The 27,790-nt window shown below is 37.4% G+C and overlaps 1 protein-coding gene across 1 annotated transcript in view; it reads left to right on the top strand.

Annotated features, from left to right (window-relative positions):
- Hdac8 (histone deacetylase 8) overlaps nt 1–27,790 on the top strand; it is a 235,716-nt gene that overhangs the window by 86,650 nt on the left and 121,276 nt on the right. Inside the window, exons 8-9 of the mRNA XM_010607964.3 lie at nt 15,737–15,909; nt 18,997–19,091. Coding sequence (XP_010606266.1) covers nt 15,737–15,909; nt 18,997–19,091 — 268 coding nt within the window. The remainder of the gene's footprint in view (nt 1–15,736; nt 15,910–18,996; nt 19,092–27,790) is intronic.

Raw genomic sequence — 27,790 nt, 5'->3', positions numbered from 1 at the left:
CAAAAAAAAAAAAAAAAAAAAAAAAAAAAGGAATAGCTAATGTAAGCCTGAATTTTTATTTCTGAGAAGAATCTTTTTGTCCATCTATACTGAGCCACAGTCACATCCAACACAGAAGAGATTTTTAAAAACACACTTAATATTGTATCTTTGTAATATTTGTGTGTTGCACAAGAATTTTCCTGAGACTCTGACATCACCTCTAAAATACGAATCAGTGGTTTTTGAAGCCTAGGATCAGTTTTTGTGGGTCTGTGGCAAAAATTCACTTCTCCAAAGCTTTTCTTTTTGTTGTTTGTTTGTTTTGTTTTGTTTTTTGAAACAGGGTCTTGCTTTTATAGTTCAGGCTGACCTTGAACTCAATCCTCCTGCCTCAGCCTCTCAAGTGCCAAGATTACAGATGAGATGTATGCCACCCCTCTTTCTCCATAGCTTTTCTGACCTTCCTTCAAAAGAATTGAACAGCTTGTTACTTTACAGAGTTTTAAAAATAATAAATAACAAGAATGGGGGAAACTACCAGGCTGCAGAGTTCACCATGCACCTGGTTCTTGGCTTAACATTTATATGACATGTATTCCTATTAAGGGTATTCACACACACATAAATTATTTCATTCATTCATTCTGCAAATATGTGCTGAGTGTCTATGATAGACGCTATACTAGGTACTGGTAGTAGTAAACAAGATGAATGAGTCTCTTGCAGCCTACAGCTTAGCTTCTAGAGAGAACTTCCCTGTGCCAGAAACTGCACTAAAGTTTTACATTGCTTCATTTGATCTTTGTAACAATTTACACTCTATAATGCCTACGAAAGTAGTTATAACTATTCTTACTTTACAATGAAAAAGCTTAAGAAAGGATTGACCTGCTTAAGGTCACACAACTAATAGAGTTTGAATCCATGTCTGTCTGCTTTTTAAAGTATTGACTGTAATTGTCCTCAAACGTGTCACATGGAAATATGAAATTTAATTGTTCAAAGAAAAAAAATACCAGCCTCAAGACCTCTTGAAAAATTTTATCTCAGTGGATTACAGAAAAAAAAATCTGAAATAAATTATTTAATCTTATGCAAATGAATCACATGATCTATAGTATATACAATTTACTATGTGTGTTTGTAATAGTGTAGTTTAGGTCTTTGCCCCAGTGAAGAGTTTATTAATTCTTAGAATATCATATGTAATTTTATTGGAAGAAAACAGAAATAAATATTTCCAGAATTTACTTCTCAGGTTTTAAATTACTAATTAAAATCTTAAACATGGAGATTCTATAAATCCTCATTTCCCTTCATGTCAGTGGGGAAAACACTGACATTCTGCTCTAGAAGGTGAATAGTGTCACTTGTCCTTTCATAGAGATCTCATGGAATTACATCCTTTTCATGTGGTTTCCTTAGACCAGTACTGCTAAATATTTTTAACTCTGCATTTTTGCCACTATACACAAAATGTACACTACCTCTTAGTACCTCCGGGTATAGTACCTCTTGGACAAAATGCCATATGTGCATATAGGGTAGAGATTCTTCATCATTCATTGGTCAGCCAATACTGATTGAATAATGAGAACCAAGGGGCATCACTAAAGAACATTTAAAGGAAATGTTTCTTTTCACTATTGATCTTTAATATTTGTATTTTAAAAAAGAGATGTTTTAATGATCGCAGATTTTTCTTTCATTATAATGACCAGTCTGAAATGATCTTCCATTTGGATTCCTGGCTATCATTCAATTTTAGAAGTAGGTAGATCCTCAGTAAAAGAGAACTCAACAATTATAATTTATTCCTTTGGGCCTCAAAATGTAGCAAAAGCAATGCATACACACGTGTCTGTACATAAATATCTTAAGCAATACAAACTGTTAAAAATTATCTTTCATTTGATGAAAAGGGACAAACTCTCTAGAAATTGGCATTTGAGAACAAATAATTACATAGCTTTCCATCTTCATTACAATCAGAGAGCTGGCAGAAATTCTTTACACAATCTTTCTACCTTTCTTCAGTTAGGTAATAGTTATACTACCTCAAAAATCAAAGCTCACTTTGGCTCAATGGTAAAGGTAATGGAAGCTGCCGATTCATTTTAGAAGCCTTGTATCTGGAACTTAGCCCTCTGTAAATGAGGTACTTATATTAATTGCTTTTGTTCTATTTGATAAACATCTATCTTCCCTCTCTATGGTACAGTAGATGTGAAATTGCCTATTGTTTCTAAAAAAACAGATCACTCAGGCACTAATTATCTTCATTGTCAATGTTAGCCACAGGTGGAAATAAAGCCAAAGTGGGCTGTCGATTTATTCTTCCTAGTTTGGTATGTCTTAAAATAGTAAATTCAAAAGGCATTAAGTTCCTCAGAATGTAGGATCAATTGGAGGGGTACTGTGCTCCATTATATGAACTCTCAGTCAGTGAGCTCACCCTGCCTGTCCCCAGGACTTGTTTAGAGTTGCAGTGAGAACCGGCATTTTCCTCACCTAATCCTTAGTGTTTTAAATCCACAGTGCCTATTTTCTCCTTCCTCTCCATTCCTGTCTTTCATGACCAGTTCCTGACCAAGTAGCCCTGACACTAAACACCTCCTCACCTCCACCCTCTCTAAGGGAAGAAGTCTTCAAAGATATTTAATTCATGTATTCAAGTCAAGGAGGACAGTGCTGTGGAACTATGTGGGTTCATTCTAAAACTGATGTGCACTTTCTTTGCTCTCAGTTCTGACTGATCTCTGCCCCCTGGAGGAAGTGACCTGATTCTTTTAGCAGCAGTTTAATCAATTCTAATGCTAGAACATGTTCTGAAACTATCCAGAGGCAGGAAGACCTTGTCCTAAATGGCAATCTTGCTAATCACACTCTTGAACATAGGGCTGCTCTGAAAAGAATCCCAAACTTGTCTGTATCTGTACATAATAGAATGGTCTAATATCAAAATTCTTATTACTCCTTTCACTTGCTCTCTACCATGTGCCCCCTCTGGCTCACCTTAGTCCTCCCTTTCTCATATTATTTAGTAATTACTCTGTCTCTTCAGTTCAGCCTAGAAAAACTACGCTTTAGGCTATGCTACATGTTATGGCTTTGAACAGCTGTGTCCAACATTTCCATATACCTGGCAGCTGCTGGTACTGGTGAGCTGCTTTATTGTATTCTATTGACATGGACCATACTGAGATGTAGTTAAATCTGGTGTTTACCATCTGATGACAAATCCTGACGCTAAGTTTGGCTGGCCTTCTCTGTGTACTGTTACCCACCATGCTATCAGGAAAGAGCTATACCCATTGACACTTAAAGAAGGACTAAGGAAAAGACCCCTCTGCAAAAAAAGCCATATCAGTTAACCAGCTACAAGTGAAAGGGGGTGTGTGTGCCAGGGACTAAAGGCACTGCTTGCCTAGAGATGATCAAGTGCAGTTGAACATTGAGCTATAAGTGTTTTCCAGCTCCACACAGGGGAATCTTTTGGGGGAAGGAATGCTGGGCCCAGGGTGTGGGGGGGCATCTTAAATGTATTAGGGGTTAAGTAGAAAACTATCCTATTTAAACCTAAGCAAGCCTCACTAACTCAGCCTAATTAGAGGAAAGCCAGTCCAAATCAGAATATTTTAAAATGTGTTTTTATTACACTTAAGCATTGGACGCTAGTAATTCAAAATAGACTAACAGCATAGTACAGCACCTCAGGGAAGGGGATTTAAGAATCATTTGTAATTAGCATATCAATTATTTGTATGTAAGTGGATGTGCACAAAGTGCATAAAAAGTTTATTCTCCTAAGTAGGACAAACATTCCCCAGTGCAATCCTGTTTACACTATTAATTTGCTTAGCCAGCCCTTTTTGTGCCAAGATAGATGTATGTAAGAAATGCTTATTTCCTCAGGGAAGAATGAATCGCTTCCCTGTTTTTAGTCCAGTAACTAAGAAGCGGAGTGCCATTTGATTAGTTTGGGATTGCTAAGATGTGGAGTTTTGAATTTGCATACAGACTAGAGATTTTATATGGAGAAGATCTGGCAGCCATTGCCAGAGACCCAGTTTCCCCATCTGGATTTCATTGAAGTGATCTGGATTTCATCAAGCAACAGGACACTGATCTTAAATGATCCACCAGACACTCTAACATAGACATGTTTAAAATATATTTTGCCCCAGAAAATAAGTGTTAAAATATGATGAGTTGGCTTTACTCTGTGTGCAGTACTTAAAAGTAATAAAAATGCACTTCTTTTTAAGTCCCACAAAACCACACAATATCAAGTTAATGATGAAAATCAATCCTCAAACTCTTTTCTTGCACACCTCATTGTGTGATGGCATTGCAGAGATTTCCAATCATCTGGGAAAGGATATTATATTTTGATGAGCTACACCAGGTGCTAACTATATGGTAGGATTTTGGCTTTGAATCTTAGAGAGGCCCTCCAGGGTAAAGAAGGGCAAGGGAAAGGCTAGGGGGCATGTTTATTGTTAACAAATCATTTTTGTCCACCTAAGTTCAAAAAACAGTGATTGAATTGAAAAAGAAGAGGTATCAGTTATGTAAGGAGAGGAGAAACTATGATTAGGAAATGAAAAACAGAGATATAGGCCTGTATTTCTACCCATGTGGATTAAGCTGTGCTCTAAATTATGAATTCTTCAAGGCTTAGAGAGTAAAACCCAAGTACAGAGGCCATAAGCACAAGCAGTAAATATACACACAAATGTAACTACAGTTTGGAGTGACTCTAGCTCTCCCCTTTCCTGCAAGGGCATCACTATTCAGGGACTGCAAAAACCAAATAGCTGTTTGGCTTCCAATCTGATTTTTTTGCCTAAGAAATCAGAGAAGTCACTTTCAATTTTAACAATATATTTTTCCAACCTCTATATAACAGAAAGGCATTTGTGTTTCTGACCCTTCTTAAAATGAATTTTGTATTTGGTGAAAGGTAATAGATTGGCAGCATGGGAAAATGAATTACTGTATTCTCAGAACAGGTATAACCGGGCAGTGACACCATGAAATTTCTCTCTGCTTTGGGGGACCATTAGAGTGCTATTCAGGAAGACACTGCTACCGTGTACTGTGCTGAACTCAACAGCATTCTAGTGGCCTGAAAGAAGTGACATAGTGCCCAAAAGGCCTGATTTAAGGCCATTCATTTATTCATTCGCGGTTATGGAGTACTCATTATGTGCCTGGTACTGGGAGAAGACTTTCTCCCAGTTGGTTGGTTGGTTGGTTGGTGTTCTTACAGTACTGGGAATTGAACCCAGCAAGTGCTGAACTGCATCCACTGCCCTTTAAAAAAATTTTTTTAAAGCTGCCCAGGCTAGCCTTGAACTTGTGATCCTCCTATCATCCTGCCTCTGCTTTCCAAGTAACTGTAATTACAGGTGTGCACCACTATGCTTGCCTCTCACAAATGTATTAAATGGGAAGAGGAGATCATTCTTGATTTATAGAGACCAAGGTTCAGAGAAGTGAAGCGATTTGTTCACGTTGCCATGCAAACACCGGATCCAAATTTATCTGACTCTAGAGCCCATGTTCTCTCTGATCTGGGTGCTTGGAAGATGTAAAGGAAAACAAATGAGAACTATGCTTAAACAATGTGACACAAAGTGAAACGTAATCTGTGCAGTGGGCAATCCTGGGGATTACAGAGCTGTGAAATGACCTACCCCAGATCACACAAAGGGTCCACAGCAGAGCTAGCCTTAGCATTCATATTCTTTGAGTTTTCTTCCATTTTGCTTTTTAGGTTTGCTCACCAGACCAACCTGCCTCTCAGCACATCTGACCCTCTGCTCAGATAATATCCATTCTGCTTGCTGGCCTTTCAGAATGAAAAGAGCCAAAGAAAGTTGGGATTGGATTCAAATTAGAATTATTGTTTGTAATTCTAGCTCTGACGATTCATTCTAGGTCACTGATAAGGTCCTTTAATCCTGGATGACTCAGTTTCCCTTGTGTGAATGAAAATGCTTCACTTCCAAGAGGTATAGGGAGAGATAAGTAATAATATGCTAAAAATAATGTACAGCCCTTTCAGTTGCCAAGGTGAAATAAAATTGATGAGTAGAAGTACTTACTACAAAGCATGTTAGAAAGAGATGCCAATTAAAATCTGTTTCTACATAATGGACTGGGCAATGAGAGAAAAGATGCCCCATTAAAATGTTAAGAGACTATACTATAAAAATTAAAACAACAAAAGGAATATGTGGTTGATTGGTGGTTGTATTTGGGGGTTTAAAGTTTGTTTTTTATTTTATTTTGTAAGTTTGAGTGTTTTATTTTAGATGTTTGTAAAACCAGTAGAGATTGGCTGATGCAAGAAACAGAAAAAGACATAAGAAATTAAATGTCTTCTGGGTTTGACCAATGGCTCCCAATGAAACGACACATCATTTCACTGCAGGGAGCCCCCCTTCTAATTATCTGATTCCCCAACCATTTGTAATAGATATTTAGGAATCACAGAGGCATTTATCATATGCTTCCTCCCCTGGTAGGTTGAGTTGTTGGGCAATGAGTCAGCAACGTCTAAGTGGACACAGAATTGAAAGAATTTAGAAAAAACAAACCTATGAAACATTGGACTGATTAGTTCCCATTTGGGGCTGATTAGTAATACTTTGGGTCCTTAACACAATCTTCCTCTGAATCCCATCAAATGCAATGGGTTTAAAATTTATATGTTAGGAAGGGGTTTTGCTGCTAGCATAAATTTTTTCAGGCTGACTTTGGGAGCTCAAAGCATTAGTAATAAATATATTTCTGTTCTGTGCTGTATCCTACCTTTCTTGGATTTTCAACTTTCATTTTCCACTTTCTTTCATCTCTATTGAGGAGGTCTCTAGAGAGGGCTGAGAGTACTTACTGAAAAGCAAGATTTGAGGCTGGCCAAAGCCTTCTGCAAGCTACATAGCAGGAGACAGGCCTTCTGGGAGTAGGTACTCATGAGAGGTCCTGCTAGGGGGACAAGTTAGGGTTACCATGTGCCTTCACCAGCACTAATTAAGCATAACTGTGACACCCTCACTCTGACCTGATGTAACACCATCATTGCCCTGAGATTTTTTTTTTAGGATTTTAACTATTTAAGAAAAACAAAAACACTTCCATCCCCTGGTATTAAATGGAAAAAGACACTAGTGAATGTTCTCAAAGGTACCCAGCTAAAACTCTTAGCCACCCTGAGGGACTAAAGAAAAGAAGATACCTCTAAGCATTTGTTTAGGGCTTTTCTGTTACCTGTAAGTGCCCTGAATGTCATTACCCTCTACTTTTATCCTTCCCCAGCACCAACCCCCTCTCCCAAATCAAGGCCTGCCTAAGCAGCTGCTGCCTTCTCTTCCTCATTTGCATAGGTTCTTCAGAAAATCAGATGCTGAAGACTGGGGGATCAGGTTTCTCATCAAGGAAACTGCATTTCAAATGAATGACTTGTGTGTTTGTAGGAAAGTTAATAATGTAATGTAATGAAATGCCTGTCCTCTCTCCTTTCTGGGGAAGAGATTTTATTTATTCACAAAACCTAAATTTAATGATTTGGAATGTAGCAAACAGTGGTTAGGGAAACTTGTCTAAAAGCAATCTGGAGTGCTATTTCATTCATTTATTCATTTAAAGACTTTGTTGAATGCCTACTATATATAAAACATTGATTCTATACTTGAGGAAGTTAGTAGAAATGTCTTTTTTTTTGCTTGTGTAAATATTTTAATACTAAATTTATTAAGACATCATAAGAATACAAGTGACCTTTGGCCTCTACAATTACAAGAGGTGCTCAAAGTGGTGGCCATCAGCTTGTTTGGAAGTATGGCAAACTGCTGCTCGGGTACCCTTGGTCAAAATGTCCATGAAGACTGCTGCACATACATTTTCAACTTCTCTAAGAGCAGTGTAGTGGGTTTTCTGCGATATATGAGATCCTCCAGGGTTCCCCACAGATAAAAGTGTGCAGGTGTTAAATCAGGAGAACATGCAGGGAACTCAACTGCACCTCTTCATCCTAGCCAGTGTCCTTGCCAATTCTCATCCAGATAAGCTGACATGTCTTTGTGGTAGTGTGGTGGCATGCCCTCTTGTTGAAAGGAAAATTCATCATTTCCACAAAGTTCATGTATGGCAGGTGAGAGAGATGTGCACAGCATGTCTAGTTATGCTTTACCGGTAACCGTACCATTAAAGAAAATGGTCCTATTAAAACATCTTTCTTGCTGATACTCCATACCAGACGATGCCCAGTAAATTGACTGCCTTGTCCACACAAATTAGGATTTTCTGGTGCCCAGTAAACACAATTATGTTGGTTCACTGTTCCATTTAGCTGAAATTGTGCTTCATCAGACCACACAGTCTTCCTCTCAAACTCCACATACTCGTCTACCATGTGTTGAAACCACTCACAAAACTGGATTCTTCCATCAGGATCATCTGCATTGATTGCAAATAACAATCTTAGATTGTAAACTTTCCACTTAGCTCTTTAAGAATACGCCATATACTTGTACTGCTTACTCCTTTCTCACATGTACATTGTTGAGCAGACTTCTGTGGTGAGCACGTGAACTGTTCCAGCACCATAGTCACAGAACCAGCACTTGCTGCTGTGGGAGGCCTGCCGATTTTCCTTTATGCACATCACACACAGTACCATGTTTTTAGAACTTATCATAAATCCATCAAATTATCAGGCATGTTAGAGGTTCTGTTCCAAACTTATGCCTCCACTGTCATTGTACTTCACCGATATTCCCAAATTTGAAAGAGTACATTAAAATGGCCTGACCTTTCTCAATCAATAGCAGTAACTGTGCCATTTTGTCACCGTTGTTTACATCCCTTGTTGATACTTCAGCATAGAGGGTAACACCATTGTGTGGTACAGCAGCTTCTGAGCCAGCTGAAAAGATTCCTTGATGCAGCGCCTCTTCTCCGCTACCTTGGCACCAGGAGGAACCCTGCCCACACTCAGGTGCAGATGGCTGACAGGTCCCAAGTCCCTGTCTGCACAGTCTCTCCATGAGCCCACACTGAAGTCCAGAAATTTCTTAATATTAGATAGAGAAATGGATTGATTTTTGTGTTCACATATATCTGAATAAAATAAAACATAGAAAGATACAAGAACTATGAGATTTAGGATATCGTCAGCATTCAAGGGAGTAAATCCTTAAGTGTTACTTCCTTAACAAGGCCTTTTCTTGGTCAGGACTTTAAAGGGCACCTAATTACTACATCTTTACAAAGTGTGGAGATGTTTATGTATTTATAAAATCTTGCTCAACTTTGAATTTACTAGAATCATAGGGAAGTATGCTCTGCACAAAGGGTACATGGTAAGATCAAAGTCGGTAAAGACTGAACCATGTAGTAGTAGTTTAGTTTGGATGGACTACAAAGTGCTTGAGGGTCGAGGATTTAGCTCAGTGGTTCCACTGCTGCCTCAGAAGTGCAAACCTGAGTTCTTTGCTCAACTTTGAATTTACTAGAATCATAGGGAAGTATGCTCTGCACAAAGGGTACATGGTAAGATCAAAGTCGGTAAAGACTGAACCATGTAGTAGTAGTTTAGTTTGGATGGACTACAAAGTGCTTGAGGGTCGAGGATTTAGCTCAGTGGTTCCACTGCTGCCTCAGAAGTGCAAGGACCTGAGTTCAATCTCCAGTACCAAAAAAAAAAAAAGTGTATGAGAGGGAGAATTTGCAAAGATTGGTAAAGTGAGTAGAAACCACATTATGAAGAGGCTGAATTCTTAGCTATGAAAATTTGCACTGTATTCTGTAAGCATAAGGGGATCCAATAAAGGTTTTAAAATGAAATAATGAGGTCAGAGTTACCTGAAAAGATTACCACTCAAAAATCAGTAACACAATGGCAACTCTGCTGTTCTATGAAATATTGCAGGTGAAGTGTCCAGCATAGGACCTAATGTACAATAGCTCAGGAGATCATGGAAGCAGGTATGTTGTCATGGTTCAGGGCATGCACTCTGATTTCAGGCTGCAGCTATGACACTAAACAGTTGTACAGTACAATACAGATTTTTTTAAACTTCTTTGTGCTGCACTTTCCCCATCTGTAAGATAGGATTAATGATATTTATCTTATAAAAATTTTTTTTGGTACTGGGGAATCGAACTCGGGTCCTTGTTCATGCAAGGCAGGCAGCGGAACCACTGAGCTAAATCCCAAGCCCTTATCTTACAAATTGTTAGGAAGGTGAAGTGCTCTAGTACAAAGTACACAGAACAGTGCTCTTGAATGAGGGCTCAATGTTTAGTTAAATAATATTATCATTTTCATTCATGGAGGAAGTGGAATTTGAGCTAACCTTTAAAGAATGACTGTGGTAGAACTCGAGAAAGGTGACATTCCATCATGATGAAGTGTATGACAAAAGACCAACTTGTAAGTGAGTAGGATGAAGAGTGGAGAGTTAAACTTGCCTATAGAATAATATGGATTCAGGAGTTATTGGGGCTATTGGAAAATAATGTTTCAAAGGTAAGCCAGAGTCAGATCATGAAGGACTTTGGATTATAGCTTAAGAATTTCAAGTATTATCTAAAGACAGCGAAGGGACACTGAAGGATTTTGAATAAAAAAGTCATTTGATCAAAACCCTAAGGAAAATGAATATAATGGTAATGTATTGATAAATAGCAGAGGGAAGAGACTTGAGGCAGGGAAACTAATTAGGAAGCTATTGATGTAATCCACAAAGGCAGTCGTAAGCGCTAGATGAGAGTACTGCATTGGCAGTGGAGATAAGTAAATGGAAGAGCGCTATGTGAAAGACTAGAAATGGAAGGTAAACCTGGAAAAGGAAAAGGAAGGACTCATAAAGGGCTTCATAGTTTAGAATATGAATGACCAAAAGGATGGATGCCATTAACAGATATAGCAAATAGAAAAAAGGTAAAATGACAGGTTTGACATGATCAAAATGGAGCTGTAAATCACAGCTGACTTCTCTGCACAAATTTACAGGCTGGTCCTCAAATTTATAGGGAAATTCAATCCAGAATAACCAAAACCATATAGAAAAGGAAGAACAAAGTTAGAATATTCACACTTGCTAACTTCAGCTTCCTATAAAGCTACAGTAATCAAGACAGTATGGTGCTGGCATAAGGACAGATATATAGATCAGTGACACAGGGTTCCGTGACCAGAAATAAATCCCAACATTCAGAGCTAACTGATTATACAGGAGGGGGCCAGGATCATTCAGTTGAGCAAAGGACTATATTTTCAACAAATGGTGCTGGGACAACAGGATACCAACATGCAAAAGAACAAAGTTACATTCTTATATCACACCATATGCCAAGTTAACTTATATCAAAGATCTAAAAATGAGAAATTAGAGATATTTATAGCTAAATGGATGCACATTGAGGCCATACTCTTAACTGAAATAAATAGGAGAAACGTGTAAATACCAAATAGTTGCTCTGATGTGAGAAACTGAAAGTGTAAATAAGAACTGAAGGGTATAATACATAATGTGAAATAAGGAAAAAAGGGGCAAATGGGAAAGGGAAGTGGAACGGGGAGGGGAAAGGAAAGAAAGGGATGGAATTAATATGAGAAAATGAAAAAATGGAAACAAAGTCTTTGTAAATAGGGAGAGGTCGAGGGGTTGAAAGGAGGGCAGGGGAATGGGGAAAAAATAAGAACCAAGATAGATTACATAAAGGTTCAAATTTCCAATGATGAATGTCATTATATTGTATACCTAAAGTGAACTAATAAAATTAATTTTTTTTAAAAAATCTAAATACAGTATGTGAACTAAAAACTATAAAATTCTTAGAATGAAACACAGATGTAAATCTCTATGATCTTAGATTAGGTAATGGTCTCTTAAATATAACACAAGCAACAAAAGAAAAAATAGATAAAATGGACTTTGTCAAAATTAAAAATTTTTGTGCTTTAAAGGACATTATCAACAAAGTATAAAAATAACCCACAGAGTGGGAATAAATATTTGCAAATCATTGATCTAATCAGGGGCTTGTATCTAGAATATATTAAGAACTCGTATAACTTAATATTAAAAGGATAACCAATTTTACAAGTGGACAAAGGGCTGAAATCAACATTGTTGTAAAGAAGATACACAAATGACCACTAAGTACATGCTCTGTAAGTCAGTTTCAAGAGAGCAGTAAGATCAGAAAGTGGATTGTACAAAGTATATCCAGGTGGCCAGGATAACTTTAGAAGTGATGAGAAGGGGAATGGAAGATGGGCAGTTTTTAACCTCAAGGAAGTGAATTTCCAGGAAAACAGAAACAGATGTAAGGAAAGAGCTCATAGGAGATTCATAGCCTGTAAGGAAATGGGAAAAAGGGTCTAGGGCTTAGGTAGAGAAATTAGCCTTGTGCAGGAAAATGAATATGGAGGATTTTTTAGGTAGAAAAAAGAGGTAGACACTCATTACACATAGCTTTAACCATTTCAGTCAAGTATGAAGCAGAAAAACTTTGATCTAGAAAGATATACCTCAAACTATTAATAATAAGTTACCTCTGTAGAAGGATAGATATGAGGAAAGAGGGATTTTTCACTTTTATTTGGTAGGCTTTTGTGTTTAATTTTTATATCAAGAATGTCCTTTCATGATATGATATTTTTTAAAAGCTAAGCTGCTGTAAGAAATGTAATCATCAACTGGAGGTAAAGTAAAGGATTGCTAAGCTGCAGGGAGGTGGAAGCCCATATAAATCAATGAATGGTTATGGAATTTATTGATTTGGAATAGTAAGCATAAATTGTAGTGAAAGCAATTAATTTGATTTCTTAGCATTGTCCAACAGAATAGAGCAGAAAATTCTGACAGTTTGGTTTATATAAGGGCTTAAGAATGATAAGATAAAAATTAAAAAGGTGTCAGAGAAATAAGGATGCTAAGCAAAATTTTCTAGATATCTAACCCTGATGGGGTTGCCAAATATATTACCAGGTTTTAGGTGGCTGGAGTCTCCTTTTAGAGGTGTTTTATAGGTTCTTTCTGCAGCAAGATTTTACATTTTATTAAAGGTAAGGAAAGAAATGTGCTCTGCAAAGCAAATTTGAGCCAAGTAAAAGTAGAAAAATAAGAACACTCTACAACTCCCCTGTTAATCACATTACCATCTCCTGTGAGGAACCCAGGTGACCCTGGACATCATGGGTTTTCTCCTTCAACCCAGTTGTGAGCGACAACATCCCAAGGTGGTTGGAAAGCAATAATCCCCAGTAGGTAGGGCCAACAGCCCCTTTCAGCCGAAAGTAGCTATAGGAAGACAGAGACCTCCACTCTTTCAGCACCCCATAAAGAATTACGGCGTTATGCTTCTCTGGGGGCGGGCGGTGAGGGAAGAGATTAGAGCATGGCAGACTGTGGAGGTGGGTGTAACCTGTTAATTACAAAGTTCCAGGACACATGCAGAACAGTTCCCAAAGCCCTGCTCTTGGACTTCTAAGAACTCTAGCAAGTTTTTGATAGGATAGCCTAGACCTGATGTCAGCATAAGGGGTGGGAGATGAGGTCACCATTGAGCTCTCTGCTACTGTGTTCTTTCCTAGTAGTCTGCTCTCACACTGTAGAGTGTACTTCTTTTTCCTACTTTTACTTCACCCTAGATGTACCATGTTTTTTTACCCATTTACCTGGGTTTTTCCAGTTTGAGGCTATTACAAGTAAAACTCTTAAGTTCCTGCATGAAAATGTCTTAATTTCTCTGGAATAGACTGCCCAAGAGTGCAATTGCTGGCTCAGATGGCAAGTCTATTTTTAGTTTTGACAAGAACTGCTAAACTATTTTCCAGAGTGGCTATACCATTTTACTTTCCTACCAGCAAGATACATGTGATCTAGTTTCCCTACATCCTCACTGGGAATTATCACTTTTTTAATTTTAGCTGTCTTGAGAGTTGGTTCATTGTAATCCTCCTCTTTTAGGACCTAAGTCAAGAGTTACCACTATAGAGCCTTATCTAACATCTTCTGGAAAAGTTAATTACTCTCTCCTCGGTGCCAACTCTGATACGTCATTTATCATTGCATTTTAATTATTTATTGCCATAGCCTGTGTCTTCGACTCTATTCTGAGCTGCATGAAGAGAGGGGCTATGTCAGATTTTTCTGGATTCTTGCAGCATCTGGTTCAGTTTCTTGCTGGGAACACAGTAGACACTGACCAAATATATGCCAAATGAAGGAAAAATGAATGAAAAGAATTTTAGTCTTGCTTGCCTGCCTTCCTCCTCCATTAGAAACACTTCTAGATCAGACATCATATCTTCCTCTGTGTCTCCCTTCAGTGGCTAATAGGGTACTCTGTAGATATAGATGCTCAATAGATGTCATGGAAACTATGCAGGTGGGTTATCTTCCCTCTTCATTCAGGAGATAAGCACATGAAAGAGGAAATAGGCCCAAGTATCTTTGTATTAAATATCATATGTCATAATTTTATAATCTCCACAGTCACTCAGTATTTGTCTGTGTAGATGAGAAATCTAAACAAAACAGTTTTCATTGAAGAATGCCTCTGTGACTGAGCACTGTTCAACAGTTTCAGTACATTGGCTACCTAGGAATAGGGTAGGACAGCATTTTATATTCCTGAATTCCTTTTGCCAATTCAGAAGGATCTGGGTTTTTTCTGGTTTTCCTGCACTGGTGTAATTTGACATGTTGATTATGAAAGGGTCATTAACCTCAAAATTTTTTTATCACTCTTTGACTATGTATTTTCTCAACTCTGAAGTCTGTTAATTTGCAGTTGTTTATATATCTCTGTAAGAGTTGCTCAGGCCCTTTAGGACTGGTGTATGTTTTGTCTGGAAAGTAGATTGTAAGCCCCTTGAGAGCAAGGACCTTATAACTCCTAGGAATGCATTCTGGGCATTGTCAGTGTTCAATTAATAATAATATTGGAAGCCTGACTGAGGTTACTTGTCATATTGACATCTTCCTTGTCATCTGTAAGGCTTCTCGCTATTTAGAAAAAGTGTTTAGCTTGACTCTTGTTAGCATTGAATGATTCTACCCAAAATTATACTCAATATTATTACCCACAGCAACTTGTTATTTTAGGGTGCTTTCAGATTTATGATTTTAGGTCAGTTGTTACAGATCCCTTTCTTATAATACCCTGGTTACATATACATTGGGGAGCACTGCATTTTATAATTCTCGAGTCCTTTTGCATAATAAAAAATAACTCTATACCATCTAGGCTTTCAAAGCTTTGCACTTTTCACTCCTAACCCCCACTGATAATTGGGCGATAAACTCCAAGTGTGACTGCCATCTTAAATTATCAGAGAGAATCCTTCATAACTACTCAGTGTATATGTTTTATTTCCCTAGATTTCAAAATGGAATAAATATATACTATGTCCTGTGCCTGTTGACATTAAATTAATATTGACTATTTCAAGGAAATTTTAGTTCTCAAACAGAAAGGCAAATTTGTTCACTGGTGAGAGTAGAACTATAGGAAGTTTTTTAAAAATCGGGTTTAGTAAAATATAATTCACTTACCATCTGATTCAGTCTTTTTAGGTGGAAAGTTTGATGAGATTGCCAGATTGTTTTTCTTTTTCCTTAATTATATGCTGATTTGACTATACCTCCAGCTTCTACAATCCCACCAAGGCCTAGACCAAATTGATGTATCTTTTCCTGATACATTGTATCCTTTCTCTTTTCTGCAGTGTATTAAAGGAAGTATACCAAGCCTTTAATCCAAAAGCAGTGGTTTTACAACTGGGAGCTGATACAATAGCCGGAGATCCCATGTGTTCCTTTAACATGACTCCAGTGGGGATTGGCAAGTGTCTGAAATATATCCTTCAGTGGCAATTGGCAACACTCATTTTAGGAGGAGGTGAGTACAAAGGAAGGTCACTAGGAGAATTTGTTGACCTTCCTCTACAAATTGTCTGTGGGCACTAAATTGACCTTAGATTGGCCAACCTGTCTATAACCCAGAAACCTGAGTCAGTGCCAGGCGTGGTAGCGCACGCCTGTAATCCCAGCACTCAGGAGACTGAGGCAGGAGGATCACCGTGAGTTCAAGACCAGCCTGGGCTACACAGTGAGTCAGTGACTCTGCCACTACCAGACTTCAGCCCTCCTCAGCTAGGCATGTGAACTGACTCCCTGGTACTCTGAAGTCCATTTCATGTCCTGCAGTAAAAGTCTTTGGCTAAAGGTTACCTCAGTGACTGAGGTTTAGCTCAGTAGTAGAACACTTGTCTACTTGCCTAGCATGTTCTAGTCCCTGAGTTCCATCCCATCGCAACACTACAGAAAGAAAAAAGAAAGAAAATGCCAGGGATTTAGCTCAGTGGTTCCGCCGCCTGCCTCGCAAGCACATGGACCTGAGTTCAATCCCCAATACCAAAAAAAAAAAAAAAATTACCTCAGAAATAAATGTGCAGGGTGTTAATTCCAATAGATCTGATCTGTCTTCTTTCAGGCCAACAGAAGTGATTCTCAGTTCTCATAGTCATCTTAAGGAGACACACCACTAAAATCATAACTCTACATATATATCAATAGTAAATATATAATTAATTGAGTAACCAGGCTGAATTGAAGAATGACTCCCCAAAGCACATGACTTTGTGATAATGAAGCAACACTGAGATCCAAAGGTTCATAGGTATTCTTGCCTTTCACACTTACTTAACTAACAGAAAGCTGAGGCCTGTATATATATCTCAGAAAGGAAACTTTTGCAACCTCAGCCACATTGGAAACTGCCTTGCTTAGGTTCTTCTGTATCCCTCCCTGGCAAAATCATTATTGAATGAATGCATGTTAAAAAAATATGGTCAAGCAGATTGAGCCTAAAATGCACATATTGTGGACAAATAGTTTGTAGTTTTGTCAGCCTATTGTAAAAATCAAATTAGGGGAAAGAAATCCTGAGGCAGTCTTATGTAAGCATTCACCACAAATACACAAATCTGTTCCTTTAGCAGCCTCAAATCCTAGAGGGATCAAAATTAAAAGTGCTTCTCAGGAGGCCGAGGCAGGAGGATCACTGTGAGTTCGAGACCAGCCTGGGCTACATAGTGAGTCGCAGGTCAGTCTCAACTACATAGTGAGACCCTGTCTCAAAAAAAAAAAGTAAAAGCTTGTAAGAGACAACTTTTCATGAAAAAAAATGGCAAGAAATATAACTTTAACTGAAAAAAAGAATAAAATTAGTAAACATCATATAACATATGACTTTCCTTGATGCTTGACGGCACTAAGGATAATGATTATACATTAAGAAAGACTTTTTTTTTGGTACTGGAGATTGAATTTAGGACCTTGCACTTACAAGGCAGGTGGCAGCACCACTGAGCTAAATCCCCAGCTAAGATGTTTCTAGGATATATATCTATGAGAATTTAACTTTTGTCTGAGGCTACACCCTTTACTTAGCAAGTCTATTAGCATTCTCCAAAGCCCTTTTGCTCTCTTAGCATAAAGTTTTGGCTTTTGAATATGTAAGTATAACTCTTCTTATGCAATATGTGTATTCCTGAGGGCCACGGATTTAGCTCAGTGGTTCTGCTGCCTGCCTCACAAGCACAAGGACCCGAGTTCAATCCCTGGTACCAAAAACAAAAAACAATAACAATATGTGTATTCCTGAGGGCCACGGATTTAGCTCAGTGGTTCTGCTGCCTGCCTCACAAGCACAAGGACCCGAGTTCAATCCCTGGTACCAAAAACAAAAAACAATAACAATATGTGTATTCCTGAAAAGCCTGTACATAAATGGAATTTTTGCAAATCAGATCATACTACATGTATCCCAGGGACAGCTTACTAATTAAGCAAAGCCTATAGTGACTCTTGGAGATTAACTAATCATGCCAAGTAAGTTTCTTATAAATTCAATGTTTTCCATATCAAGGGTGTTTAAAGTATTATCTATACTCTTTAAATGAAATTCTCAGTTCTTATTAGAACATAGACAATTAGTTGAGGCAGCTACACCCTCAAGTTTCAGTGGTCCTTCTTGAAGCCTGAAAGATACATTCCAAAAGCCCCAGAACCCTTGATCTTTCAAATAGTAGAAAAGCTTTTTAAAAAGGTGACCATATGTCCTAGTTTACACACATTGTCTTTAATGTGATGATTAATAGTATCCTCTTTTACTCTTAAAAGTGTATCATATAATTTAAATCATCACCCTACCTAAAAATAGACTAGATTCTATCTCCTGTAGCCTGCACTGGGGTTAGGAAATCATTGCATTTGGAATACTCGTGGAGTTTAGCTAAAGGCCAGTGTTCTAAGCTTGCATGCGGAGCATATCTATTCAGCACAAAAATATGCGGATTATTAGCCAGTGTGATATGGCTGCTAGGTGACTGTAGCAGGACCTGATTAGATGGGTCAGACCATCAATCAACGGGCCCTTCCTCATCTCACACTCTTTGATCTCTACCACCAGGCCTGTGTTTTGTGGTAAAAAAGAATGCTGATATTAAAAGAAGGAAGTCTGTTTCTGTCAGTATTTTCCTTTTCTCTTTCCTGGATGATTTTAGGGCTAGATCTGCCAATAACTTTAACATATAAATCACATCCAACAGTCATTTTATAGAATTGTTGCAAAATTCATCATGGGCTCATCACCTCCAGAGATCCCAATTCTGGGAATCTTAGTCTTGCTGATATCTTTTGATAGAAATGAGATTGGATTCCTAAGATTCATTTATTGGGAAATAGGAGCCTCTTTCATCTTCATTGTCCTTGGAATTCCTAGTTCTATTCTGTGGTCCCCCAAAGTCTGCCCTTTGGGAGGTTTGCAAATATCATAAAGGGATATTTCAGTGAAATTATGCAAGTAGGAGTTGTCTTTTTAGCCTTTTTATTAAAACATTTTTCTCTCCTTCCTCACCCCCTTTCCTTCTGCTGCTGTTTTGCGACTATTCTTTCCTAACTTCACAATTCTTGATGGAGATAGGAGGCTATAACCTTGCCAACACGGCTCGTTGCTGGACATACTTGACCGGGGTCATCCTAGGGAAAACACTATCCTCTGAGATCCCAGATCATGAGGTAAGTAAGGTTCTGACAAGTCCTCTCTTCTTTAAGGGGAAGAGCTGAGTCATTCCACCTAATCAAAATCACGTCCTCACCACTCAATACCGTTTTGTTGAGAGACACTTCAACAACAATAACATACTGTCTTGGCAGAATAGTGGTCTCTTGTTCCAAAATATCCAAGACCTTCTGCCTTTTTTTCTTTTACAAAAGATCTCAAAGGCCAACCAACTTTAATTTCTCAATTAATTACAGAGACTGTGGGAAGGGGTCACCTGTTCACACAAAGAATCCTTTGCAATATGTGCATATTTTCATCCCCTAGCCTCAGAAAGAAAGGGACTAGTTTTTAAATGTTTAAGCTGGGTTTTCATCTTTTTTTGGAAGTCTCATAGGTAGTATATAGCACATGTTCTCTGGTAGTAGTGCTGGTCTCGCAATTTTCTTTGACTAATGTAAAAGTCAAGCAACATATAGTCACTGACAAAGTCAGATCTGGTATTTTTCCAGCAATTAGTACACACAGGAATTGGAGCAGGACCATCCAAAGTGTGAAATGTGTCACTTGAACCCTTGCCATTTTCTTTAGTCATACGAGATGGGCTTTACAAAAGAAGGTGTCCTAATTTTCCCAAAGCAAGAGAATGAAAAGCTGACTGGGACTTGTGAGTGTGCTAATAACCATTCGTCCAAAGGTGTACCACTTCTATTCCCATCCACCCCTAGCCCTGACAGAAATCATGTTTTATCACAGACCAAGATGCTGCCACAGATCTTAGACTGTGTGACTTAAAATAACAGACCAGCACATGTAGCCCCTCCTTCTTAAGCTATTTCCCAAGGATCAGTGATGTCGCTGTGGTTATAATGTTATGATTTCTAACAGATGTAACAGCTGTTTACTTGGGAACATTATGTTTTTTAAAGTTACTATTATTTTTTAAAAATTAGAAACAACTTAAACTAATTTCCTCCCAATTTTCTTCTAACCTTAGATGAGATAAAACATGTATCTCAGAAAAGCCATTCAATATGTCTAGAATACAAATAGAAGGCACACTATAATTTAAAACAATTTGCTAGTGTTAGGGTTAATAGAAGTCTCTTTTCTTGACTTGACTTACCTTTATTCAGTATTTGGGAACTTAATCAAATATAAAGGTAAGTGCTGTGAATAAATGTAATTGCTTTTATTGCTGTGGGAATATCTCAGACTGAATTGTAATTTAAAGCACTGGGACTTTAAAAACTGATCAAGTTATGTCAGAAAGGAGTTTTAAGCCCTAGAAGTCTGAATTGAAAGTGAGTGTTCTGTTCTTAGGCAGCAAAAGATTCATCTCTGTTAAAAGATTGATAAAATTTTAATAAACATGAATATTACCTCTGGTACCTGGAAAAGCTATGTGCCTGAACAGATTTGATCTGCTTCTTCTAGACAGAGATGTTCTGTCTTTATACAGACTTACTCTGCAAGACTAGATGAGATGTGCCTGACACACAATTCCTGGCCCAAATAGACATTTTAGAAAGGCAAGTTCTCTTTTCTCTTTGCATGCTCCTCACTTCTCATACCCAGACACTTATGACTATGTCATTCATAAATTTGTCCAAACCCTTTGTGAATCCCTTCTGTCATATCCTTCTGGTATAAGATATGAGTCATCCAAGAAGGAACAAAGAAGAAAACTGAAATGACAGTCTTCCAGGTACAATAAGATAACATTTTAATGAAAATTGCCAAAAATAGACTGCATGTTATAAAGGCATATATAAGTTTTGTGTCACAATACACAGTTGCACACAAATATCCTTATTTTCATCTGTAATCAGATTTTTAAAAGGCATATCAAAAAATGTTTGCTGCATACCCATTGTGTGCCAGACAGGAACTACACTAAGTGTCTTGGAAGATGCAAGGATAGCAATGCCTTGTCCCCTACCTCAAGCAGCTGGGAAGGGAGGCTAATACCCAGATAGTTCTGATACAGAGCAGTATCAGAACCATAAAACAGTAGGGACCGTGACTATGGAGATGTACATCTAATAAACAGGGAATGCAATGGAGTATACAAAGTACCTAGCCCTCCAGGAACTGGGAATGTACTTGAGAAATCTGGCAAATGGCAAGGTCAGTGAGCTGCAACCTGGCTGACCTCCTTACCATCTCTGATGTCTTGGGTATTTGTTTTTCTATCTCATACAATAATAATCTACCTCCTCCAATGCCCATCTGGCTTCCAAGGTCCAGTTTAAAGGCTTCTGCCTTTCAAAAACTCTGACCTATATCTACCAGACCCCTTTGAGCTCTTCCTTGACATTCAGATATTCCTTCTGTGTGTGTGTGTGTGTGTGTGTGTGTGTGTGTGTGTGTGTGTGTACGCTACCGGGGATTGAATTTAGGACCATGCACTTGCAAGACAGGCACAGTATTCCTTCATTCATTTAACAAATTTTATTGGGCCCCTACCTCTTGACAAATCTTATCCAGACCTGCATTCCAAAATACAAAGATTAACGAGATAAAAATAAATCTCACTATCTAATAAAAGTAACAGATCAATGTGCTCAAATCCAGAGCAGATTAGGAGAATAGGGGAAGTATTTTGACAAAAGTTTGAACTGAAGCTGGAAATTGGGATTCTGCTAGGCAAAGGAAGGGGCAAAGGCATTCTAGGGAATGGAAGTAGTGATTGGAAAGAACCAGTGAGAAGTGTGCTATGTGTAGAACACAAGGTATATGAGAGACAGTAGCAAAGATTAAAACCTGAATGAAAATCAAGGCCAAATCATGAAGAGCCTTGAACGCTGCACTAATGAGTTTATGCTTTTTTCCTATGAAACAGATGAACTTTTGTTTTTAGAAAGCTCATTTGGTAGAAAGTAGAAGATAGTTTGCAAATGGGAGAGACATGAACAGGCAGAGCTGGTAAAAGGTTCAAATATAATTCCATACATTTATAGTCTTGGAGGTTGGGTAGCCCTTATCCAAAATACCTGGGATCAGAACTATTGCAGCTTTCGGATTTTTTTTTCTCAATAGTTTGAAATAATTGTCTATATATAATAAGATATCTTGAGGATGCAACTTGAGTTTAAATATCAAATTCATTCACATTTCATATACACCTTATGCACATAAGCTGAAGATAATTTTACAGAGTATTTTAATAATGTTGTGCATGAAACAAGTGAGGTATGGAATTGTCCACTTGTGATGTCATGTCAGCACTCTAAATTTTCAGATTTGGGAGCCTTTTAGACTTCAGATTTTCATATTAGGGATGCTTACCCTGTACCATTCCTTTGATCATCCACAGTTTGGTTGTCTGCATATTCCTTGTTTGTGCATAGCAGAAAGTGAAGCACCCACATAGCTGGTGTTCTTTCATTGAATGACCAACTAAATAAATGAGTGCTTGAATAATATGTATTAACATTCACACTGAGGTGGAAGAATTGGAAGTATAATCTAGTCTTTCTCTGGGAACACAATTTAACCCTAAACGGCAACTTCCTGTCCTTTGAATTAGTGCTAACTATAGGAAACAGGTACATCTATGGGAAAACAGTAGATTTCCATTCAGAGAAAGGGGCTGAGAAGGTAAGTCCAACACAGATGTTAGAAATAAGTAGGAGTTTGAGCCAGGTATGGTGGCGCATGCCTTTAATCCCAGCACTTGAGAGTCTGAGGCAGGATAACCTGAGTTCAAGGCCAGCCCGAACTGCATAGCAAGACTCTGTCTCAAAAAAAAAAAAAGTAAGTAGGAGTAGGACTTCAAACATACCCTCATGAGATACAAAACTGGTGATACCATAAAAGCCAATGATGCCATAAAGCCAGTAATCAGAGAGCTATTCTCAGCCCAGTAACTGGGAGTCCAGATTGGCCAGCCAAACATGGAACAGAGAATCAATTTCAGCTGGAGGAAGAGCTTTGAGCCCAACTGGGAAAGCTTGCGAACAATGGAGCCTGTATGTATGAGTGACCTAGGTATCTCTACCATAGGGATAGCCCCCAAATGACATGAACCCATAAAAAGGCCAATATATGTCTAATTAGCACAGTCACCTGGTCTGTTAGGTATAAGAATGTTCTGTAGTCCAGTGATACAAAACATATGAAAAAATGTTCATCATCACTGGTTGTTTGAGAAATGCAAATGAAAACAACACTGAGATTCTACCTCCCCCCAGAAAGAATGGCTGCTATCAAAAAATCAACCAGTAACAAATGCTGATGGGTCTGTGATGAAAGAGGAACTCTGATCACTGATGGTGTGAGTGTAGACTGGTACAACCACGTTGGAAATCAGTGTGGAGATACCTCAAAGAACTAGGATTAGAAGTCCCATTTTACCCAGCTATTACTCTTCTGGGTATCTTCCCTAAAGAATTAAAAGAATCATACCATAGTGATATATGCATATCCATGTTTATAGCAGCACAATTTGTGGTAGCTAAAACTTGGAAGTAGCCCAGTTGCCCATCAATGGGAGACTGGATAAGAAAATGCTGTTGTTTTTTTTTTTAATAAAGTGGAGCACTGCTCAGCCATAAAGAATGAGAAACTAGAGACATTTATAGCTAAATGGATGCACATTGAGACAATACTCATAAGTGAAATAAATACAACACATATGTGTGAATACCAAATAGTTTCTCTCCTATGAGATATTGAAAGTGTAAATAAGGACTAAAAGTTATAATAGATAATGTGAAATAGGAAGAAAAGATACAAAGGGGAAGTGGGAGGAATTGGGGTAGGGGAAAAGAAAGAAGGGAATGGAATTAATGTGAGAAAAAGGAAAAATGGAAGCAAAGTCTTTGTAGATAGGGAGGGGTGGAGGCGTTGAAGGGAGGGCAGGGGAATGGGGAAAAATAAGAACCAAGATGGATTATGTAAGGCTGCAAATTTCCAATGATGAATGTCATCATATTGTACACCTTAAATGTACCAATAAGATTAATTTAAAAAAATAAATCCCATGATCTAGGATAGTATAAGGCAGTTGTATAGATAAATTGTGTATTCCTAATCCAAACAAACATCCAAAATCCAAAACACTAAGAAATCTGAAATTCTTTGAGGACTACATAATACTCATTGTCATAGGGTAGATTTACTAACAAAAAATGTTTATTCTACTTAACCAGACAGCTGTTGGTGGACTGATGGGGCCAACTAGACCGCCTTCACATTAGGAAATACACATAGCTATTAAAATTAATTAAGTAAATATATATATACAAAGGATAAGTAGAAATCTTGCAGTGAAATCTATATAAATTTATTTGAAAGGAATAAAATCTTAACAATATTTAATCTTCCCATTCATGATTTTATTGTATCTCTCCATTTACTTAATTTCAAATTTTAATTTAAACTTCAGTAAACAGATCTTGTACATGTTTTGTTAAATTTATCCCTAAGTATTTCATGATTTTGATTTTTTGTACTTAATATTTCTTAAAACAATTTGTTACCAGAATATAGAAATGTAATTGACCTTGAATAATGTAACCTACATAGTTAAACTCAGTAGTCCTACTAACTTTCTTTGTAGATTACTTAGCATATTCAAATGTGTCATATATAGATAAACAGTTTTAATTCTTCCTGTATAATCTTCATGCCTTTTATTTCTTTTTCTTACCTTATTGCACTGATTATGACCACTGGTTGGGACCACCAGTGCAGTGCTGAGACCTACCCCACCCAACCTCACCCTCCCATACCAGGGATCAAACTCAGGACCTGGCACTTCCAAGGCAGGCATGGTGCCACTAAGCTAAATCCTTGGCCCCGAGTTTTGTTTTGTTTTTTAAAATATCCTTTGTTAGTTATATAAAGTTCCCTTCTGGGACTTTAGCTCAGTGGTGCTGCCACCTACCTTGCAAGTGCCAGGTCCTGAGTTCGATCCCCAGTACCTAAAACATACACACATACACACACACACACACACACACACACACACACACACACATACTCAAGAAAGTGCTAGTGTAATTTTCTGAGAGATTTTTTTTCTCACAAATGAATTTTGAATTTTTTCAAATGCTTTTTCTTCAGCTATTGAAATAAATATATTGTACCCCTTATTATGTTAGTGAGGTAAATACAGTTGGTTTTTTTATGTTAAAATAACTTTGCATTATTGGGATAAGCCCTAACTGGTTATGAGGTGTTATGCTTTTTATATACTACTGGATTCAGTTTGCTGAAATTTGGTCAATTGTTATTGTGTCTATGTTGATGAGAGATGTTGGCCAGTTATTTTCTTTCTTGTAATGTCTTTGGCTTTAATGTCAGAGTAATCTTATAAAATTACTTGGGAAGTATCACCTCCTCTTCTATTTTCTGAAAGAGCTTATATAAAATTGATACTATGTCTTCCTGAAATGTTTGATAGAATTCACCAATGAAAACATTTAATCTGGAGTTTTCTGTTTTATGAATTCAATTTTGTTAATTGTTATATGGCTATTTAAATTTACTATTGCCTCTTGATAGAAGGATCACAAGTTCAAGACTTACTTAAACAATTTAGTGATTTAAGGAGACCCTATCCCAATATAAAAAATAAAGAAGGGCTGGGGATGTAGCTCAGTATAAAAAACTCTTGGGTTCAATCCCAGTACCACAATAAAAATAAATAAATAAATGTATGTAGGATTTTTAAATTAATTTTCAGAGCTAGGGACTGTAGCTCAGTGATCGCACACTTACCTAGCATGTTCAAGGCCCTGGATTCAATACACAGCACTACTGAAAAATTAATTTCTAAATATTTGCAAAGAATGTGTAGTCTACTGTTACTGGGTGACATTTTCTTTTTTTTTTTTTTTTTGTACCAGGGATTGAACTCGGTTCCAGCGGAACCACTGGGCTAAATCCCCAGGCCTGGGTGACATTTTCTATCATTATCAATTAGGTCAAGTTAGTTGAGCATGCTATTTACACCTATATCCCTATTGATTTTCTGTTTGTTCTGTCAGTTCCTCAGAGTTGAAGTCTCCAACCATGATTTTGGATTTAGCTATTCTACTTTTCAGTTGTATTAGTTTAAGTTTCATACATTTTTGAAGCTTTGTTATTATATCCATACACACTTATAGTTGTTAGATCTTTTTGATAAATTTGCCCCTTTACTATTATGAGATATCCATATTTATCTCTGGTTATATTCCTTGTTCTGAAGTCTACTGTATTCACTTTTAATATTTGCCACACAAGTTTCCTTATGATTATTGTGTATGCATTATGTCTTTTTTTCTTCTTTGACGTTTAACCTATTTAAAGCTATGAATTTCTTCCTAAGGATTTTTTATAGGCACCATTTGGTTGGATCATGCTTTCTTATCAAGTATGACAATCTCTGCCTTTTATTTGGAATATTTATATCATTTGTATTTAAAGAAATTATTTATGTCCATCTTCCAATTTCTTTTCTATTTGTCTCATCCATTCTTTATTCCTTTCTTTTTCTTTTCCTGTCTTTTAAAAACACATGGGCCGAGGATGTAGCTCAGTGGTGCTGTGCCTACCTGGCAAGTGCAAGGTCCTAAGTTTGATCGCCGGTATAAAAAAAAAAAAAAAAAAAAAAATGTTTCTTTGCTTGTTCTTTGTGTTGCTAAGGATTGAATCCAGAACCTCATTCATGCTAGACAAGTGCTCTACCACTAAGGTCTAGGCCCCAGATAGATATTATTTTAGGATCCTATTTTAGCTCCTCCTTTGCCTATTGGCTGTAACTCTTTGTTTTTTTGTGGTTATTCTGGAGTTTACATCGTGCATATTTAACTTAGCATCTACTTTCAAATGGTATTACAGTACTTTACATATAATAAGTTTGCCGTTTTACATTTGATTTTCTTTTTTTTTTTTTTTTTTTTTTTTTTAGACAGGGTCTCACTATGTAGTTGAGACTGACCTGGAACTCACTATGTAGCCCAGGCTGGTCTCGAACACACAGAGATCCTCCTGCCTCAGCCTCCCGAGTGCTGGGATTACAGGAATGCACCACCAAGCCCAGCACTTTTTTATATTTGTTTTCTATTTCTTCCTCTTGCCTTCATCTGGGTTACTTGAACATTTTTAAATAATTTTATTTTTATTTAATTTTTAGTATATCAATTTTATAGGTTTTTTTTAGTGGTTGCTTTAGATATTAGGTTATACATGTATAACTTATCACACTCTACTGGCACAAACATTTAACCAGTTTGAGTGAAGAAATCTTACCTTCCTTAATGTTTCTTTACCCTTTATAAGGTACATTAAATATTTCCTGTACATTCATTGAAAACCACATTATGTATAGTTTTTGTTCCAGTCATCAAACAGAATTTTAGAGAACCCAAGAAGACAAGAAAAGTCTATTGTATTTACCTGTATTTTTTATTTTTTATTATACTTTCTTTTAGATGTTCTAATATTTTTAAATCATTTTCTTTCTATTTATAGAAATTACTTTTTCCATTTGTTTAGAGTAGGCTACTGAAAAGTTCTCTTTGTTTTGATTCATCTGAGTGTCTCAATTTCCTTTTCCCTCTTGAAGGATATTTTCACTAACTATAGATTTCTGGATTAACAGTTCTGTTCTTTCAGCAGTTAAAAAATGTATCTTCCAAAAGCAAAGTGGGTTAGATGTTGGTGGGCCTGGGGAGAGAGTGTGCAATGGAATGATTACATTCTGGATAGTTTAAGTCTCCTC

This window comes from Fukomys damarensis, unplaced genomic scaffold (genome assembly GCF_012274545.1).
Source record: "Fukomys damarensis isolate Sample0158 unplaced genomic scaffold, DMR_v1.0_HiC HiC_scaffold_39, whole genome shotgun sequence".
Lineage (NCBI taxonomy): Eukaryota > Metazoa > Chordata > Mammalia > Rodentia > Bathyergidae > Fukomys > Fukomys damarensis.
The sequence above is the reverse complement of the archived record's forward strand: the minus strand, read 5'-3'. Positions and strand labels throughout refer to the sequence as shown.